Source organism: Mustela putorius, unplaced genomic scaffold (genome assembly GCF_011764305.1).
Source record: "Mustela putorius furo isolate JIRA1106 unplaced genomic scaffold, ASM1176430v1.1 tig00004007_pilon_pilon_pilon, whole genome shotgun sequence".
Classification (NCBI taxonomy): Eukaryota; Metazoa; Chordata; class Mammalia; order Carnivora; family Mustelidae; genus Mustela; species Mustela putorius.
This window is the reverse complement of record NW_025422145.1, coordinates 13,178,067-13,195,505: the sequence shown is the minus strand read 5'-3', so window position 1 is coordinate 13,195,505 and position 17,439 is coordinate 13,178,067. Positions and strand designations below refer to the sequence as shown.

The window sequence follows — 17,439 nt, the reverse complement described above, 5'->3', positions numbered from 1 at the left end:
TCTGTGCTTCAAAGGACACCATAAGGAATGAAAAGACCACCCACAAAATGGGAGACCACATTTGCAAAGGACATAGGTGAAAAGAGACTTGTATCGGGAATATATAACATACTCTTACAATGTCATTACAAGAAGGGTAACAACCCCGTTTAAAAAGGGGCTGAGAATCAGAATAGACACTCCTCCAAGGAAGATGCCCAGTGGTCAACAAGCACCTGAGAGCTGTTCTAGGTCACTCGTCCTAAGGGGAAAGCAACCGCAGACCACACCGGGGGCTATTTCACACTCGCTGCGGTGACTGAACTCAAAACAACATTATAGTAAGTGCTGGAGGGACTGGAACCCTCTCCTGCTGCTGCTGGGATACAAAATGGTGCAGTAACTTTGAAACAGTTACCATGAGTCAGCTGTTCCTCTCCTAGGTGTCTACCCAAGAGAAGGAAAACCCTGTCTACAGAAATCTGCACACACGTGCTCACAGAGACAGGATTCATAATGGCCAAAAGGTAGAAACAATCCGAATGTCCCATCCGCAGGAGAACAGCTATGTAAGGTGGCAGACTCCTGCGATGGAATATTATTCAGCCGTAAAAAGGAGTGAAGTTCTTTTCTTTTTTTTGTAAGATTTTATTTGTTTGTTTGAGAGAGAGAGAACGTGAGTGCAGCTGAGGGAGAGGGAGAAGCAGGCTTCCTGCTAATCAGGGAGCCTAATGCGGGACTTGATCCCATGACCCTGGGATCATGACCCGAGCAGAAGGCAGAGGCTTAACCGACTGAGCCCCCCAAGCATCCCAGGAATGAAGTTCTCATACATGTCGCCGCCAACATGGATTGAAAACCCTGTGCTACGTGCAGGGAGCTGGACACAAAGGTCACATAATGTGACCATTTCCATGTGACTCCATTTATATGAAATGTCCAGAACGGGGGCAATCTGGAGACAGATAGTAGATGAGGGGTTGCCTGGGACTGGTGGGGGTAGGGTTTTGGGATCTGGGGGTTCTGGCTAAGGGGTATGGGATTTCTCTTTGAGGTGATGAAAATCCTACATTTGGATGGGTGAATTGTATGTGAATTCTTTCTCACTGAAACCATAAAGAAAATGGCACAGACCGCAATGAAATACAAAATGGCTGCAGATGGTGGTTTTTGAGCCAGTCCTGGCAGGGCGGCAGAAGTGGGAGATGATACGTTTCTGCAGTTTAAGCACCCCTGGCTCAAGTACTTTTTTGTGTGAGCTTTGGGCGCCCATACAGGGGAAGGACAGAGGCTGTGCTGAACTGGGAGGGGCTTTGGCCGCAGAGCAGGGTTGCGGGGGAGCTGGGAGGGAGTCCCGTGAGGACTGCCTGGCACCTGGGATGTCCCCCCTCTGCCCCACCACACTCAGGTGCCTGAGGGCAGCAGGACCCTGACATCCCTCGGCCCCAGGAAAGCTCAGGATCACCTGGTCATCCGGGCCTAGGCAGACAGCAAGCCACGCTCAGCCTCCCCTGAGGGCATCACCCTGCCCCCTGGCAGCTGGGCATCAGCTCCAGCCATCCCTGCAGGGTCCCATGGGCCAGTCTGTTCGGGTGCCCTGCCTGGTGGGCCCACCCCAGGGGTCCGGCAGGTCCTGCTACACCTGGGCCGGGAGGTTCTTGGAACCTTCTCTGGACTTTGGTGCTGGGATCCACTCCACTCCATGTGACCTGGCCAGCATTCCTCAGGACCTTGACCCCCCCAACTGGATGACTTCATTTTCCTGAGCTCAGAGAACATCTCCCTGTGCTTTCCCAAGTCTGGACTTTCCCACTGCCCCTCCCTCATCCCAGACTGATGAGGTTGAGGAAGGGGCCTGTTTCCAGGCTCTGAGATTCCTGCCCTAGCTCAGGGTGTGGAGGGGTCTAGGCTAGAGCTGTGCCCACCCACCCCCTCTCAGGCCCTTGGGTCTCCCTGCCTGTCATTTGCTTCTGTCTCTGTGTCAAACACACACACACACACACACACACACACACACACACACACAGCCTCACATCCTGCCTTTAGGACAGGCTCCAATTTCCTCCCTCCTCCCTCCTCCCTCCTCCCTCTTAAAAGAGCAGCTCTTTCTCAGAAGTGGAAACTTCAGCTGGGAGAATCTGTGAGAAGGTGATATCTCCGATGTCTCCCCGTGGAGGCCTGGGGAGGGAGCTGCAGCCAAAGGGACTTTCCATGGGGGTGGTGGGGAGGCTGCTTCTCTGAAGACTTGCACACACTTGTTCCTCTCTCACCAGGTCACAGCCCCTGGAGACCTGAATAGCCATGGGCTTCTCCAAGGTGAGTGAGAATGAGTGGGGGGGTGGGGGGGGTGCCTGGATACTATATCCACGCTGTGGGTCCCCCTTCTCCCACCTGCACTGGCCCCGGACCTCTGGATCCCTCCACATGCACCTGGCTCTGTCCCATTCTCCTGGGCCAGTGGGGGAGTCCCCTGGCGAAGCAGGGGGTCTGAGCCACTCAACAGGGCCCCAGTCTCATAATGACCCTTAGCTTGCTGGGTCAAGTGCTCTGCCATCACTTTCCTGAAATTCTGAATAATTTGTTGACAAATGGCTTCACAGTCTCCTTTTGCTTTAAGTCATTCACTGTATTAATTTTTTAAAATTTAAAAAAATTTTTTTTTAAATTTTATTTATTTGACAGACAGAGATCACAAGTAGGCAGAGAGACAGACAGAGAGAGGGAGGGAGAAGCAGGCTCACCGCTGAGCAGAGAGCCCGATGCGGGGCTCAATCCCAGGACCCTGGGATCATGACCTGAGCCGAAGGCAGAGGGTTTAACCCACTGAGCCACCCAGGCGCCCCTGTATTAATTTTTTTTTAAGATTTTATTTATTTGTCAGAGAGAGAGAGAAAGAGCATACAAGCAGGGGAAGTGGCAGGCAGAGGCAGAGAGAAAAGCAGGCTCCCTGCTGACCCCAGGATTTCCGGGTTAGGACCTGGGCTGAAGGCAGATGCTTAACCCACTGAGCCATCCCTGAATTACTCACTTTACAGAGCAGGTCCTGGTTGTGTGGCCAGATTTCCTGTCTGGGGGTAGATTACGGGGAGCAGTTCTGTGTCTGTGTCTTTGTGTGTGTCAGGGGTCCTGGGGAACAGTGTGTGTTGTGGGACAAAGGGGTTATTCTAGGAGGTAGACCCCACATGTGTGTGTGGCAGCTGGAGAGGGCCAGAGGAAGCACCAATCCCAGTAGACCTGTATGCCCTGGAAACCAGATCTGGCCCTCAGGTAGACTCGTGAGGGAGACTCTGGGGTGCCTTGCACTTCTGTGGGTCAAGCCAAGAGTCTGGGCAGGGGAGATGGGTCTGCAGGTGCCCCTGCCTTTCTGTCACCACCTCAGAGAGGACCAGCTGCTGCCAGTCCTTCCCTTGGCCGGGATGGAGAGCTCAGGGCTTTGGAAACACAGTGGACCCTGCACCCTGTGGAGCAATGTTTCTACATGTGCACACGTGTGCGGGTGTGCAAATGTGTGCATGTGGGGGGGGTGGCAAGGTCATATGAGCCTGAATATCACTGTTACCTCCACAGCCAGACAAAGACCTGAATGAGGGATTACGACTTGAGCTGGTAAGAACCGCTTCTCCATGCATGGTTGGGGGAGTGGGGTGTGGGGGGTATCTGGGATCTGCTGCAAGGAACTAGGAATGTCCCGACCCCAGGGGCGGCGAGGGGGAGGATCAGGCATGTCTTTTCCACCTCTGCCTCTCCTCTGCTCGCAGCACCGGTTGGTGGACAATTACTGTGATCGTCATCAGAATGAACCAGAAGGAGAGGACCAGGTGGGTCACTGTGTCCCCCACTCCCCTGCTCTCTGCACTCTGGCTTGGGTGGTTGATTTCACAATGACAGTGGCGAGGAGGAAGAGGAAGGTACTACCACAGGTTTGCTCATACCCTCCACTGGACAGACCCCTGCAATACGCTCATCTCTCGGTTCACACCTGTGTGGCCAGTGTGTACACAGGTGAGGAATGCGGAGGCCCCCCCCGGAGGCTTAGGAAGGCGTCCGAGTCATTGGGCATACAGATGACAGCACTGGGAGACCAGACAGCTGGTCCCCAGGCCCCTGGGCAGGACCCAGCTATGGGAGCCTTGGTGAGCCTGGCAAGTAACAGCCGGGAGCTTGGGGATAAGACTGAGCGAGGGAGGGGCTGGGAGGATTTTGAACACGTGATTTTTCCCCACCAGGAGTGGGTAGTGCTACAGGAGCTGGAGGTGAGTCTGGGGGCGGCGCCCAGCTTCGGGTTCCCCAGGGTGGGGAGATGCATGGCCGCGTCAGGGAGTCTGGGCCTCGGGTCTGGGCTCCCGGCTGCAGAGAGCAACCAGCAGGAGCAGGTCCGTAGCCTCCGCACCCCGGTCTCCCCAGGACGGCTTCAACGAGGTCTTGCTCAACACCGTGGACCTGAGCTACCAGAACGACAGTCAGGTGCGTGAGGCGCCCATCGGGGCCTCCTTGCTTCCCTTCCCCGCCGGTTCTGTCTGTCTGAATCTTGGTGCTGCCAGGTAAGGACCCAGCCCCGCTGAGCGGATGCGGGGGGCTGTTGGCAGGAAGTGGGCAGCTTCCGTCCAAGGGCTTCGTAAAGTTGGGGAGGCCTCAGCGCCGGCCAGGACCTGACGGGCCCCCCAACCTCGTCCCGGCAGGACTCCTCTCCGTTACTTCCCGAGGTGCGGCAGGAATTGCGGTCCAGGCTCAGGAGGTCGCCTGTCATTTCCCTTGAAGACCAGGACTTCGAGAGCTGGGATCCCAGGGAGTCCTTCTCTGACAGGGTCTTGAGGTTTTTTCAGAGGCTGCTGGGCTACCTGCTGCAGAAGTGGCGGGCCCTGCTGGCGTGGTTACGGCGCGCCGTGGCTGCTGGCATGCGGGCCCTCTGCTGCGCGGTGGAGACCGTCTGGAGCGTGTTCCAGGATTTCTGTTCCTTCATGGCGCAGGCCCTGGGATTTACCATCCAGGCCTAGCCAGAACCCCCTGACCAGTTTTGGTCTCCAGGTCTGACCTTGCTCTGGCTCCCATGTTTTAATAAAAGTTCGTGGAATCCAACTGAGTGCCTGTGGCGTTGGGAGCAGGGGGCCCCAGGGGTGGGGGCAGGGCACACGTCACATGGACCTGGGCTGAGGTCCACCTGACCACTCTCTAATCTGCACACAGCACACGGGGGTCATAACATGGGATATGGGGGTCACAACTGGTCACGGACTTTCTGTGAGAACTGGAAAGTGGATGTCTTGCCTGATGCATGGTGGGGACTGAGGAAATCAAGCTTGCAGCCCTTGAGTTTCTCCTGGCCCTGGTCTTCATCCTTGCGCTGGGCCACAGAAGCTCCTCTGTCTTCCTTCCAAGATCAGAGGCCTTGGGGTTGGGGCACAGGGTGGGAGGGAAGGGGAGGGAGGGTGTACCCCTGCTGGGCCAGGCTGAGAAGTGGCTTAGGGTGGGGCAGGAGTCCCATCTCAGGCCTGCAGCTGAACTGGGGGGAGAGAAGGCCTGGGGGGAGGAGAAGACCCGGGCTGGAAGGGCTCAGCTCAGCTGTCATTTCTTTCTTTCTTTCTTTTTTTTTTTTTTAAGATTTATTTATTGATTTGAGAGCGAGAAGGTATGGGGGAGGGACAGAGGGAAGTTGACTGTCACGCAGACTCTGGCCAAGCTGAGCTTGGAACCCAGGGCAATGCTGGGCCCCTGAGCTGATCTGAGAGTGAAACTCAACTGTCAAAGCCACCCAGGCACCCCTCTTCCTTTCCCCCACGCTTCAGCTCCCCCCCACCCCCACGGACTTCCTGCTTGTGGCAGTGACACACAGATTTTGCACTGGGAGTGTCTGGCTGCAAACACTCCAGCACCTCCCCCCACACTCCACACCCCCAACCCTCCCACACCCCCACACACACATCTGAGAGCAGAGCTGGAAGAAAGGGGGAAATGGGCACCTGGGGCAGGAGACCAGGGCAGGGCCCACTGTCTGAGAAGGATGCCCGAGGTGGGAGAGGCTTGGGAGACAGGGGGCCTCACAGACTGGAGGCACTCCGTGAGTCAACATCCTTCTTTCCTGTCTGCCACCTTCTTCACAGCCTTTTGGATCACAGGCATAAACTCTTGATTCTTAGAAAAATCGGCTCTCTGTGGGCCACCTGTGCATCCAGTGGGAGGACGTAATGGTCAAAGCATGCCCTACTAGTGGCTTCTTGGTGGCCTGGTCATGGGACCCTGCTTACTGAGCAGGGGAGGGAGTTGGGGGAACTTCTCGGCCCCGGCCTTTTCTTCCTGAGCAGAAGGCAATCCAATATGGGGGTTCCTTTCTGCAGAGGCCCATGGCGGCCCGCATCTTCTTTCGTTTGTGGGGGTCCCTCTGATAGCCTTGTACACTGGAAGGCCCATCTCAGGCCTGAGTCCCCAGCTTCAAGGGACCACCCAGTCCAGGGCCTGAGCCAGCATTTACTTCCCCTAGGCCATGACCTCTCTTCCCACTTCCCATCAGCATTCAGGTTGTTTTAGATACTTGCCCTGCATTTTCAAGTGACCTTGTGTCAAACTTTTCCTTCTCAGGCCTTTCACACTGATTTCCCTTGAGAAAAGCCTCCTACTGTGCTAAGGGCATCAGGGGCTTCTATGACCCCAGGGCCCCACTAAAGTCACCATCATCCAGAGCCTAGACAACTTCTAGGCTCTTCTAGTTGGTTTCCCTGGACTTGTCCCTTTCAAACCAAATCTATCTAGCACCAAGGTCAAAAGAATTTCATTGCAAAATGAAGTTAACTCCCTGCTTAAAATCCTCCCCCTTTCCCATCATAAATAGACTCTGACCTTGGCCTCTAAGTCCCTGTCTGTGTCATCAGGTTCCTACAGGGTTCCCTCAGGGACAGTATTCTTCAGCTGCCTGCTCAGCAGCTCAGGGCCTTTGCACATGCTGTTCCCTCTGAGGGGGATGTCCTTCTTCCAGTTCTTCTGTGGTTGCCTCTCCCTTCTATTTCGGGCCTTGTTCTCAATAGCTCAGCACATTCCTTTGTACATAGTAGGTGCTCAAGAAGTAATAAGGCCTCCAAATGCTGGGGGTTCTCCCAACTCCTTACTCTCTCAGTTGACTAAGAAAATTTCCTTCATGAAATTTTCTTCCCTGAAGCTTTCCATGAGTCTAATTTGTTCTGTGACATCTGGTGACTCTCTGTACCCTGCCTAACCTCCCTCCTAACCCCTGAAAGCATAGATCTTCCCCAGGTTTGGGGCATCCCACTCACTTGCGCCCAAGGACTATCTCTACTTTCCCATTTTGGGGAAAGTAGATTTGTGAACAGATTTTCCCCAAGTCCCGTTAGCCCTTGTGGATGAGTTCACTTCCTATTCACAGGCATCTGTGAAACAGCAATTTCATGGCAGGGTGGAGGGACAAAGACAACTTAGAAAAGTGTGGGTTAAAAAAAAAAAAGCCACAGACAGAAGCAGGATGTGCTGTTTTCTGCAGTGGAGGGGCGCGGTTTTCTTTCCTGTGGTCTTAACAGAAGTCACATGATTTTAAGTCTGTCTATTTGTTTGGAAAAAAACAGCCAAAAAGCCAAGGTTGCCTGGTAGGGAAAAGGTGGAGAAACCAGCCAAACCAGCTTTGAGTTTACAGAATTATGGCCTGTTAGTGGTCTCCAGCCACAGCCCCACTTGGCCATCAGGCAGGTTTCTTCTCCTCTGCTAGCATCTTCAAGTAGAACTTGTTATCTACATCCCCAAAACAAGGTTTCCCGTAAGAATCCAGAATCTGGGATTTTAGGGATGCCTGGGTGGTTCAGTTGATTGTCCGCTTTCGGCTCTGGCCATGATCCTAGAGTCCTGGGATCGAGTACTGCATCAGGCTCCCCATTCCTTGGAGTCTGCTTCTCCCTCTCTTTCTGCCTCACCACCCTGCTTGTGCTCTTTCTGTCTCTCAAATAAATAAAATCTTTTGGGGGGAAAAAATAACACAGAATCTGGGATTTTAAAGTTTATTCCATTTTAATTAATTTGAACAAGCATATGTGGCTACAGGATACTGTATTGGACAGCATGGATTAGGGGCAGACACCAGAGAAGGAAAAATTCCAGGGTGGCACTCCGTGGCCTTACTCACAGCCGACTCCGATAGCTGTCGCCCCTCTGCCACCCTGGCCCAATTCTGGGCCTTTCTGGTGTGTCTGGGCGGGGCTCTCTCTGGGCCTGCTCCTGTCTAGGGTACTGTGGAAGGAGCTGGGGTAGGGAAGGGGAAAAGGCATCCCTGTCACAGCGGTGAGGGTGACAGACAGTGTTTTGATGGATCTCAAAAAAAAAAAAAAAAAGAAAAGAAAAGTCATTTTCAAGAAGGCTGTTTTCCTTTAGGTACTTTGAAATACACGCCTGAGGCCACGGAGAGATGCCAGCGGGGGTAGGGTGGGGGCGCGAAGGGGGGGTTACTAACACACACGGTTGCGGGAGCCAGAGGGAGGCCGGTGGAGTGGGGGATCCAGACATCCTCTGCCGGCCTTGGTTGCCCAGGACCCCGGGGAGAGGCGCGCAGGGCTGGCCTGGCGGAACCTGGAGCCGCTAGTACAGGGTCTCGCGCGCGTGGGTTCTCAAGTGGCGCAGCAGGTGGGAGTTGCGGCTGAAGCTGCGGCCACACTGTGCGCACGAGTAGGGCCTGGCCCCCGTGTGCACCAGCATGTGGCGTAGCAGGTTACAGCTGCGGCTGAAGCTCTTGCCGCACTCCCGGCACTCCTGGGGGGGCTCGGCCTGCCGGGCCGCCGCCTCGTTGCCGGCCCCCGCGTGGGTGGCCAGGTGCCGCTGCAGGTGAGCGTTCCGCCGGAAGCTGCGACCGCAGGTTGGGCAGCCATAGGGTCGCTCGCCGGTGTGGCTGCGGCGGTGGCGGGCCAGGTTGGAGCTGTTGCGGAAGCGGTAGCCGCAGGTGTCGCAGGCGTGGGGCTTCTCCCCGGTGTGGATGCGCTGGTGGCGCGCCAGGTGCGCGCTCTGGCTGAAGCCCTCGCCGCACTCGCTGCAGCGGCAGGGCTTCTCGCCCGTGTGGCTGCGCCGGTGGCGGGCAAGGTCCTGGGTCTGGCTGAAGGTCTTGCCACACTGGGTGCAGTGGTGGGGCCTTGGGCCCCCGTGGGTCAGGAGGTGGCGGGCGAGACCCGCCCGCCGCACGAAGCGCTTGCCGCAGTGCGTGCAGCTGTAGGGCTTCTCGCCCGTGTGCACACGCTGGTGGCAGACCAGCTGGGAGCTCTGGCTGAAACTGCGGCCGCACACCTGGCAAGAGAAGGGCCTCTCCCCCGTGTGCACGCGCCGGTGGGCCCCCAGGTGCTCGCTGCGCCGGAATGCCTTGCCGCAGTCGCTGCACACGTAAGGCCTGCGCTCCGGGCCCGGGCGCAGGCTGCCCGAGCACTCAGAGCACTGGTGGCCCTTGTCCTTGGCGTGGATCCGCAGGTGTCGCTTGAGACTGGAGCGGCGCTGGAAGGTTTGGCCACAGTGAGAGCACAGGACCACGGCCAGCTCTCGCGCTTCACTCTTGGTCTCAGGGACGCAGGGTGCCTTCTGGTCCTGGGCGTGCGCCAGCAGGTGCTGCATGAGGTTGGCGCGGCGCTGGAAGCCCTGACCGCACTCGGCACACAGAAAGGCGGGCTCGGAGGAGTGAGTCTGAAGGTGTTTGTTCAGATGGGAGCTCTGGCGGAAGCGGTGGCCGCAGAGGTGGCAGGCATGGGGCCTCTCATCTGTGTGCGTGCGCATGTGCAGCTTGAGAATGGAACTCCGGCCGAAGCTCTTCCCGCAGCACTGGCACGGGAAGCACCGGGTGCCCGGGTGGGCGCGCCCCTGGTGCGCCTCCAGGCGGGCGAGCTCTCGGAAGCCCAAACCACAGTCTGTGCAGATGAATTCCATCCCCGGCTCCGACCTGGCCGCGTCCCCGACTACTTTGACCTCCAGAATGTCACTCCTGCCCCGAGGGGACCCTCCTTCACCGGAGCCACTCGCTTCAGGGCCCGGCCCCAGCCGGGGAGGGTCGGGCTCTTCTGCCACCCCAGGAGCCTCTGCCCCAGACTCTGCTGAGTTGGCAGCAGGCCAGGCCACCCCTCTGGGCTCCTCTTTGAACTCCTCATCTGGGGTTCTGTTTTCAAGTCCTGGGAAAGAAGCAGAAAACAGCAGGCATATTCCTAGAGGGTCCCAGGAATGGCCTAGAACCTCAGTGCCTCAAAGCAGATAGAAACCCAGGGTTCCTGCAAAACTGTTGAGTGGACAGAAGATGAGGGTAAAAAACAGACAACACAGAATTTACCATAGTAACCGCTTTACTTAAAAATAAATAAATAAATAAAGTAGGCTCCATGCCTAGTGTGGAACCCAAGCTGGGGCTTGAACTCATGAGCTTGAGATCAAGACCTGAGCTGAGATCAAGAGTTGAAACCTTAACCTGCTGAGCCAGCCAGGCACCCCAATGACTACCTATTTTGAAAGCTCAACGTTGAGGGGTTGATGATTAGATCAAACACAATGAGCCTTTAAAATAAATGAATAAATAGTTGAATGAAGGACGAGATGAATGAATCCTCATTAAGATGGCCGGTTGTTACATTTTTTTAGATTTATGTACTTGAGAGAGAGAGATTGCACAATTTCATGTGCAGTCATGAGTGGAAGGAGGGGCAAAGGGAGAAGCAGGCTCCCTGCTCAGGCGAGACTTGATCCCAGGACCCTGAGATCCTGACCTGAGTGGAAGGCAGATGCTTAAGCAAGTGAGCCACCCAGCTGCCCTCCCCTGCCCCCCGCACATAGCCCATTTTTAGCCCAAGAGGCCAAAAGTGAGGTAGGATCTGAGCTTCAGGGACCACTCCTGAAATACAACGAAAGGGCCTTCAGTGGTTGCAAGCGGGAAGGACCTCTTACCCAGTGGGTGTGCAGGCCAAATCTTCTTTGCTGGGACATCTTCAAATGTCAGGGACTCCTGTAACAGAAGGGTGGGCAGAGACCCTTGGTGAGAGAGGAATGGGGCCCTATGACCTGAGGGGGACGATGAGCTTTTAAGGTTTAAATGAAGGAAGGCATAGATCTGCGCCAGCTGCAGAGGCGGAGAACATCCAGGGTAGAACATTGTGGAATGAGGGTACTGGTCTAGCTCACCAGCACAGCTGCCAGCTCCTGATCCCGGGAGTTTTCCTCCAGCCATAGCACAGGGCCCTGGGGGACTGACAGCATGGGGGTGGGGGGAGAAAGAGCTGTTAGAAGCTAGACTTCCCCTTCATGTGGCTACAGGAAGTACACCTGTTGCCAGGTCCCCAAGAGAGACATTGGCTCCCGCCCATCCCCATCAAAGAGGGGCCTGCATCCTTCTCACCCTGCTCTCACATACCGTGCCTCCCAGCACCCACCGTCTGGGGGTACCAGCTCCTCACCAGTCTCTTGTAGGACCTGGAATGTCCTCTTGGGATCTGGGCTCAGTGACTGCTTTGTACTTGGGGGATGTCTCCAGGTCTCCAGCTCAGCGGGCTTGGAAGGTCCTGGCTGGGATGGCAGAGGTTCCTTTGCTGCCTCCAGGGCTGGGGGTCCTTCTGAGGACACTTCCTTTTTGGGGCTGTGACTAGAGACCTGGGAAGAGCCCCCCTGTTCCTCCAAAGTGATGTCTGCCCGGGGACAATTCTTGCCAGTATTAAAACTAAAATCCTGTTCAAAACACATCTGTTAGGGGACAGACAGGACAGGGGGATAGTCCCTGTCCTGACTCCCAACAGAAATGTGACCGAGGAAAGGTGAGAGTTAGGTTAAAAAGGAATTACCACAGGAAGGGAAATGGAGGGACCTCTTCATGGGGCACTGAGTCCGCACCTGCTGTCCCGCCCAGCTGGCCACCACCCTCTTACCAGGGGCCCCACGGTGCTGGACTCCCTCTGGACACCCTCCAGCAGCAGCACCACCTCCTCGCCGTCTCTGAGCTGTTGGCCCTGCAGCCGAGCCAGGAGGTGGGCGGGCAGCGCGCTCAGGAACTGCTCCAGCACCAGCAGCTCCAGGATCTGCTCCTTGGTACGCAGCTCTGGCCGCAGCCAGCGGCAGCAGAGCTCCCGGAGCCGGCTCAGGGCCGCCCGTGGCCCCATGTCCTCCTGATACTGGAAGCATCTGAAGAGCTGGTGAGCCACCTCCGGCCGGGGCCTGGCCTCTGCATGCCGGGGGCCCTCCTGACCGGCAGTCTCCTCTTCCTCCAGTTTGACTGTTCCGAGCTGCTCTGGCTCTCGGGCAGCCGACGTGGGCTCTTCCAGCATCCTTCAGCTTGGGGGAGACTTGCCGCAGCTGCTCCCACTCGGGTCTCTCCTTCTCTGCTCCCACACCTGTGGTGTTGAGAAATGCCTAAAGAGGGGTTCCTGGGGGCCTCAGCCATTGAGCGTCTGCCTTTGGCTCAGGTCATGATCCCTGAGTTCTGGGATCGAGTCCAGCATCGGGCTCCCCGCTTCTCCCTCTCCCTCCTTCCCTGCTTGTGTTCTCTGTCAACTAAATAAATAGATAAAATTTTTTCTTAAAAAAGAAAGAAAGAAAAAAAGAGAAATGCCTAAAAAGATGTGGCCTTCAGGGGAATCACTTCTCTCGTTGGTCATGGGTAAGGGCTCAAAGAGCAGGATAGCCCGACCAAAACAGTACAAGGCAAAGAAAACCAGTAGCTCTGTCCCCCTTCCACCCCAGCCCTGCCCCGATGGAGCATTTAGAACTTCACATCGCTTCACCCCAGAGATCCAAATTGGCATTCCCGAGACAGAACATTCCCTGCCTCTCAGTGCTGTGCTATAGGCAGTGAGCAGCACCACCAAAGATCTGCCCTTGTCAAAAATGCTTCACGGCTGCAGGATGAGCTCGACTTTAAACCCAGCTCTGCACTGCAAGGAGTGAGAACATGAGGGTTAGAGGTGTGGTGGGTAAGAGTGATAGTGTTTAAAGTACAAGCTTGTACCTAGGAAGTTACAGATCTCATGCACAATATAATGAATACAGGCAGTAATGGTGTACTCTAGGGGTGCCTGGCTCAGTGGGTTAAGCCTGTCTTCAGCTCAGGTCATGATCCCAGGGTCCTGGGATCGAGTTCCACATCAGGGTCTCTGCTCAGCGGGGAGCCTGCTTCCCCACCCCTGCCTGCCTCTCTGCCTACTCGCGATCTCTGTCTGTCAAATAAATAAATAAATCTTTTTAAAAAAATAGTGTACTCTAAAAATAAATAAAATCTTTAAAAAAAAATATGTATTTATTTGACAGACAGATCACAAGTAGGCAGAGGGACAGGCAGAGGGAGGGAGGGGGAAGCAGGCTCCCTGCCGAGCAGAGAGCCCGATGCGGGGCTCAATCCCAGGACCCTGGGATCATGACCTGAGCCAAAGGCAGAGGCTTTAACCCACTGAGGCACCCAGGCGCCCCTAAAAAATAAATAAAATCTTATAAAAAATTTAAAAATGCATTTACTTGAGAAAGAGAAAGACCATGAGGCTTGATTCCAGGACCCCTGAGTTCATGACCCGAGCTGGAGGAAGACACTTACCTGACTGGGCCACCCAGGTGCCCCCACTGTGCTGTTCCTTCAGTGGGCATGAAAGTTCGACAGTTTTAAAGATAATAGGTGTGCATGTGTGGGCGAGGGTGGGGGGAGCTCATGCATGTGGCCAGACATCCTGGTTCTCAATTTATGGCTCTGGATAGGGCTCTCAGCAGTCAAGGCCGAGGCCACCCAGGTGGTCAGAGCAGGCCCGAGCACCCACCTGGTGTTCCAAGCTCACCTCCCAGAGTTCCACCAGAAACAGAGGCCAGGACGAGCCAGAGAGCAGGGAATAATGGTTGCATCTCCAGATGAGAGACCAAGACTAAGGTTTATAACTTGCAGAAATTTGGATGAATATGTTCCCAAGGCCGATCAAAGTGGCTCTGCCCACTTCAGAGGCCTCTGGTGGGTACACTCTTGAGAGCTGGGTGATGATTAGGAGAATCAATTGTTTCTCTTTCTTTACTAAAAAATATATATTTTTTAAAGTTCTGGATTCTTCCCTGGTCTACCCCTCTGCAAAGTTTCCATCCCCAAGTAGCAATAAAAAGTGCTAACTGGCCACCAGGGGGCAGTGGTTCCACAGACGGACAGCCTCCCCGACCGGCTTCCCAAGCCCACACCAGCCCCTCTCCTGCCAGAGGGTTCCATGGGGAAACTCACTGTTTCCTGGTGCGGCAGCCCAGATCTAACAACAGGGAGATGCCTCAAGTTTGGCCTCACCCAGGGGACTCCGTTCAGTCCTTCAGCACAACCCAGAGGGCTTTCATTGTCCTGAATAGGCCAGCACTTCTGCTCCTGAGTTTTGAGGCATATATATATATATATATATATATATATATATATATATATACTTGTGATCTCTCTCTGTCAAATAAATAAAATCTTTAAAATATATATATATATGTATATGTATATATATATATGTATATGTATATATATATATATTTTAAAGATTTTATTTATTTGACAGAGAGAGATCACAAGTAGGCAGAGAGGCAGGCAGAGAGAGAGAGGAGGAAGCAGGCTCCCTGCTGAGCAGAGAGCCCCATGCGGGACTGGATCCCAGGACCCTGAGATCATGACCTGAGCCGAAGGCAGAGGCTTAACCCACTAAGCCACCCAGGCGCCCAAGGCACTTTTATATTTTAATTTGGGTCAAAATTATTATGGAAATAAAAACTCAAGTTCCACCATTTGTCTGCCTTCCCTGCTCTCTGGCCTCAGGGCTACAATTCTCCCCGGGCGTCTCTCGCCGGACCCTCAGTCCATGGACATCCCAAGCAGGGGCAAGGAAAAAAATGTTCTCGCAACACTCCCCAGCACGGAAAGGAGTACAGCAGTGCTGGGCTCCTGGAAGAAAGCCCATGGTGGGCGAGCAGGAGAGCTAGCAATCGCAATTCTCATTATTACTGAGCAACAACACAAAGGACCACCACTAACAGTGGACCCCATCACCAACCCATTTTATAGCTCAGGACACCAAGGCTTGGAGGCCCAGACGTTTGCCCAAGGAGGTAACACAGCATTGGCAATGCAGCCGGGGAGAAGTCAGCCCGGCCAAGAGCTTTGGACAGTTTGTTGAGCCCCCTTGTTGCGGGGCTGGGGCTGGGGCTGGAGGGGGGCGGTTCCCTGATGTTCCTGTTCAGATGGGGGGGGTTGAGGGGTAGCAGAACAAAGTTTTAAACCTGGCTGAGCACTTCCCACCCCAGAATGGGGAGGAGGAAGGGCTGCTGAAGACCCAGGCTTCCATCCCCACCACCTGCCCGCCTCTCCAGCCTCCCTCCCCCTTCCTGCTTCTCCCAGGTCTCCCGCCCAGCTGCCCAGCTGCGCAGCCCACATTCTTTCCCGCATTTGGCATCTGACCCTGCATGCGGCACCTTTCACCCCTTGGCGCCACTCTCCAGGGACTCCACAACACACCAGCCACCTGTCTCTCCCCGTCCACTGTCGCGCTGCGCCACAATCATGGTTGAGCGTCTCTCTCCCCTTGGCAAACAGGATTGCGTCTTGTTCAAAATGGTGTTGTTAGTAGAAGTAACCAAACAGGAATAATGATGCCTACCTAGAAGGTGTGTTACTGAGGAATGCATACAAAAACGTGTGCTACAGAAAAGCGCAGCAGGTAAAGGGCTTATTGTTTCATTACTGTTTCATGTTTTGGCAGCATGAGCAAAATAACAGAACCAATCACGGGTCATCAGTCACTTTGCAATAATAGGTGGTAGGTATCCAGGGCTAGTATGTGTCTCTGCTCAGGCTTGCTTCCTCCCACCCCAGCCCACCTGGTAAATTATAATTTCTCCATTTGACAAGGGCAAAGAGCATGCTTGGAGAGGACGGGTAACTCCCTCAAGGTCACACCAGTAGGAGCCAGCATTTTCTCTAAGGCAAGAACACTGATCTTGACCTCTACGCAAAAGCTCAGAAACAGATAAGGACCCAATTTCTCTCCCTGCCTGTGCAATTTGCCTAGTTTTAGCCAGAATATAACACTGGGAGTCAGGTGGGGGGGGGATGAGATTCCAAATTCTAGCCTTTGGGCCTAGACACCCACAGGGGTGCCCGGAACCTCCAGGAGAGGTCTTGCCAAAAGGTTTGAAAGAAATGAATTTAAGGGAAGTTGGCCTGAGAGTTTCTCCCTCCCCCCCTCAGTCTTCCGGACAAAAGCTCTGTTCATATGCACATCTGTGGGGGGTGGGAGGCTCGTCAACCATCCTCCAATATTCCTTCCACCGGCTTAATCTGGAGCCCAGAGCCACGGGGAGGCAATGGCTGGACCTGCCCAGGGTAAAGGTGAGGCCCAAAGACCCACCCAGACAACAGGAGAGCCCAGAGCCAGGATCTTCAACCGGGAACGCCCCCCTTCTCCCTGGACACAACTGGAAGGAGACTGGCCGGCTTTTTTGTTGGCTAGGCTCCCTTGCTGGGGCTGGCCTCAGTTGATGCCGCCGGCTGGTCCACCTGGAGTGCATGGAGCCTGCCTAACCCTCCCCAGTGGGTACCACAAGCCCATGCTACAGGAAGCCCCACACCCTCCTTGAGGACCCCATAGTGGCAGGTCCACACAGCTGGCTGGCTCTGAGCTCCCAGCAGAGCCAACCCACACCCTCCCAAGACTTCTTTTCCAGCTTCCTAATCCCCCATCCCATCGCTGAGGCCCAGGTCCTCCTTTTCCCTCCGAGCTGCTAGGAACTCCTTAGGTCTGTCCTGGCACCCTGCACCCCAGGCTTCCCTGCAACTCACCACTCAGGGTCTCCACTCCAGAGGTGGAAGTGCTAGGGGTTCCTTGAGGGCCCCGGGCCGGAGTCAGCCTCGGCAGACAGGGAAAGGACTCCGGGAAAACTGAACAGGAAGTGCCTTGCTCTAGTCCCATCCAGGTAATGAGGGGGATTCCTAGAGTTAACCCTTCACCTCCCAGTTTGGGAGTGCGGTGGGGGAGAGGGCGGGGCCAGAGAAATGAGGACAGAGTGGCTAATGGATACTCTAGCCTGGGAGGAGATGAAGAGTCTCGCTACCCCTCCAGTTAAGAACTGCCCCCCTCCTAATCAGGACTGTTCCTGTTCTCCTTGTGGGGGAGGCGGGGAGGTCTGTTAACCTGTACTTTCTGGGGGGACCAGAGCGGCCATTTAAAAATGCCTGTTATGTGCTGGGCCCTTTGCTAGCATTTCATTCATCTGACAAATCTCTGCCAAGGGCCTGCTATGTGCCAGGCACGGTTGCAGGTACTGAGGTAAACAGGAGGAACAGGCCCGGACCTCAGAGGGCTTACACGCAGGTGTGCGGGAGCTGTAAGGACGTAACAGGACCATGTGGCGGGGGAGGAAAGCCCGCCATCAACACCACCTAAGATCTTCCCAAGAATCTTGACAGGTGGCTTCGTCCCAGCTTTCTCCAAGAGGAAGCAGGGACTTCAGGGACGGGACGGGACCCCACACTGGCTT

General features: G+C 55.1%; 2 protein-coding genes across 3 annotated transcripts; one reads left to right on the top strand and one right to left on the bottom strand.

Moving 5' to 3' along the window:
- Nucleotides 1-329: 329 nt before the first annotated feature.
- Nucleotides 330-5,055, top strand: IL32 (interleukin 32). Of its 2 annotated transcripts, XM_004750594.3 has the most exons (7): nt 335-2,127; nt 2,253-2,295; nt 3,547-3,585; nt 3,738-3,797; nt 4,206-4,232; nt 4,384-4,443; nt 4,659-5,055. In XM_004750594.3, the coding sequence occupies exons 2-7, from the start codon at nt 2,281-2,283 to the stop codon at nt 4,971-4,973; spliced, it is 516 nt and encodes a 171-aa protein (XP_004750651.1). In that variant the 5' UTR covers nt 335-2,127; nt 2,253-2,280; the 3' UTR covers nt 4,974-5,055. The 2 variants fall into 2 exon arrangements, with proteins under 2 accessions (XP_012910660.1, XP_004750651.1); XM_013055206.2 differs by lacking the exon at nt 4,206-4,232 and having other exon boundaries at nt 330-2,127.
- A 2,909-nt stretch (nt 5,056-7,964) lies between these two features.
- ZSCAN10 (zinc finger and SCAN domain containing 10) lies at nt 7,965-12,872 on the bottom strand. Its single transcript, XM_004750584.3, has 5 exons — nt 11,844-12,872; nt 11,379-11,646; nt 11,107-11,171; nt 10,873-10,930; nt 7,965-10,109 (listed from the first exon to the last, which is right to left on the bottom strand). Exons 1-5 carry the CDS (start codon nt 12,237-12,239, stop codon nt 8,548-8,550), a joined length of 2,349 nt encoding a protein of 782 aa, XP_004750641.1. The 5' UTR covers nt 12,240-12,872; the 3' UTR covers nt 7,965-8,547.
- Nucleotides 12,873-17,439: the final 4,567 nt, after the last annotated feature.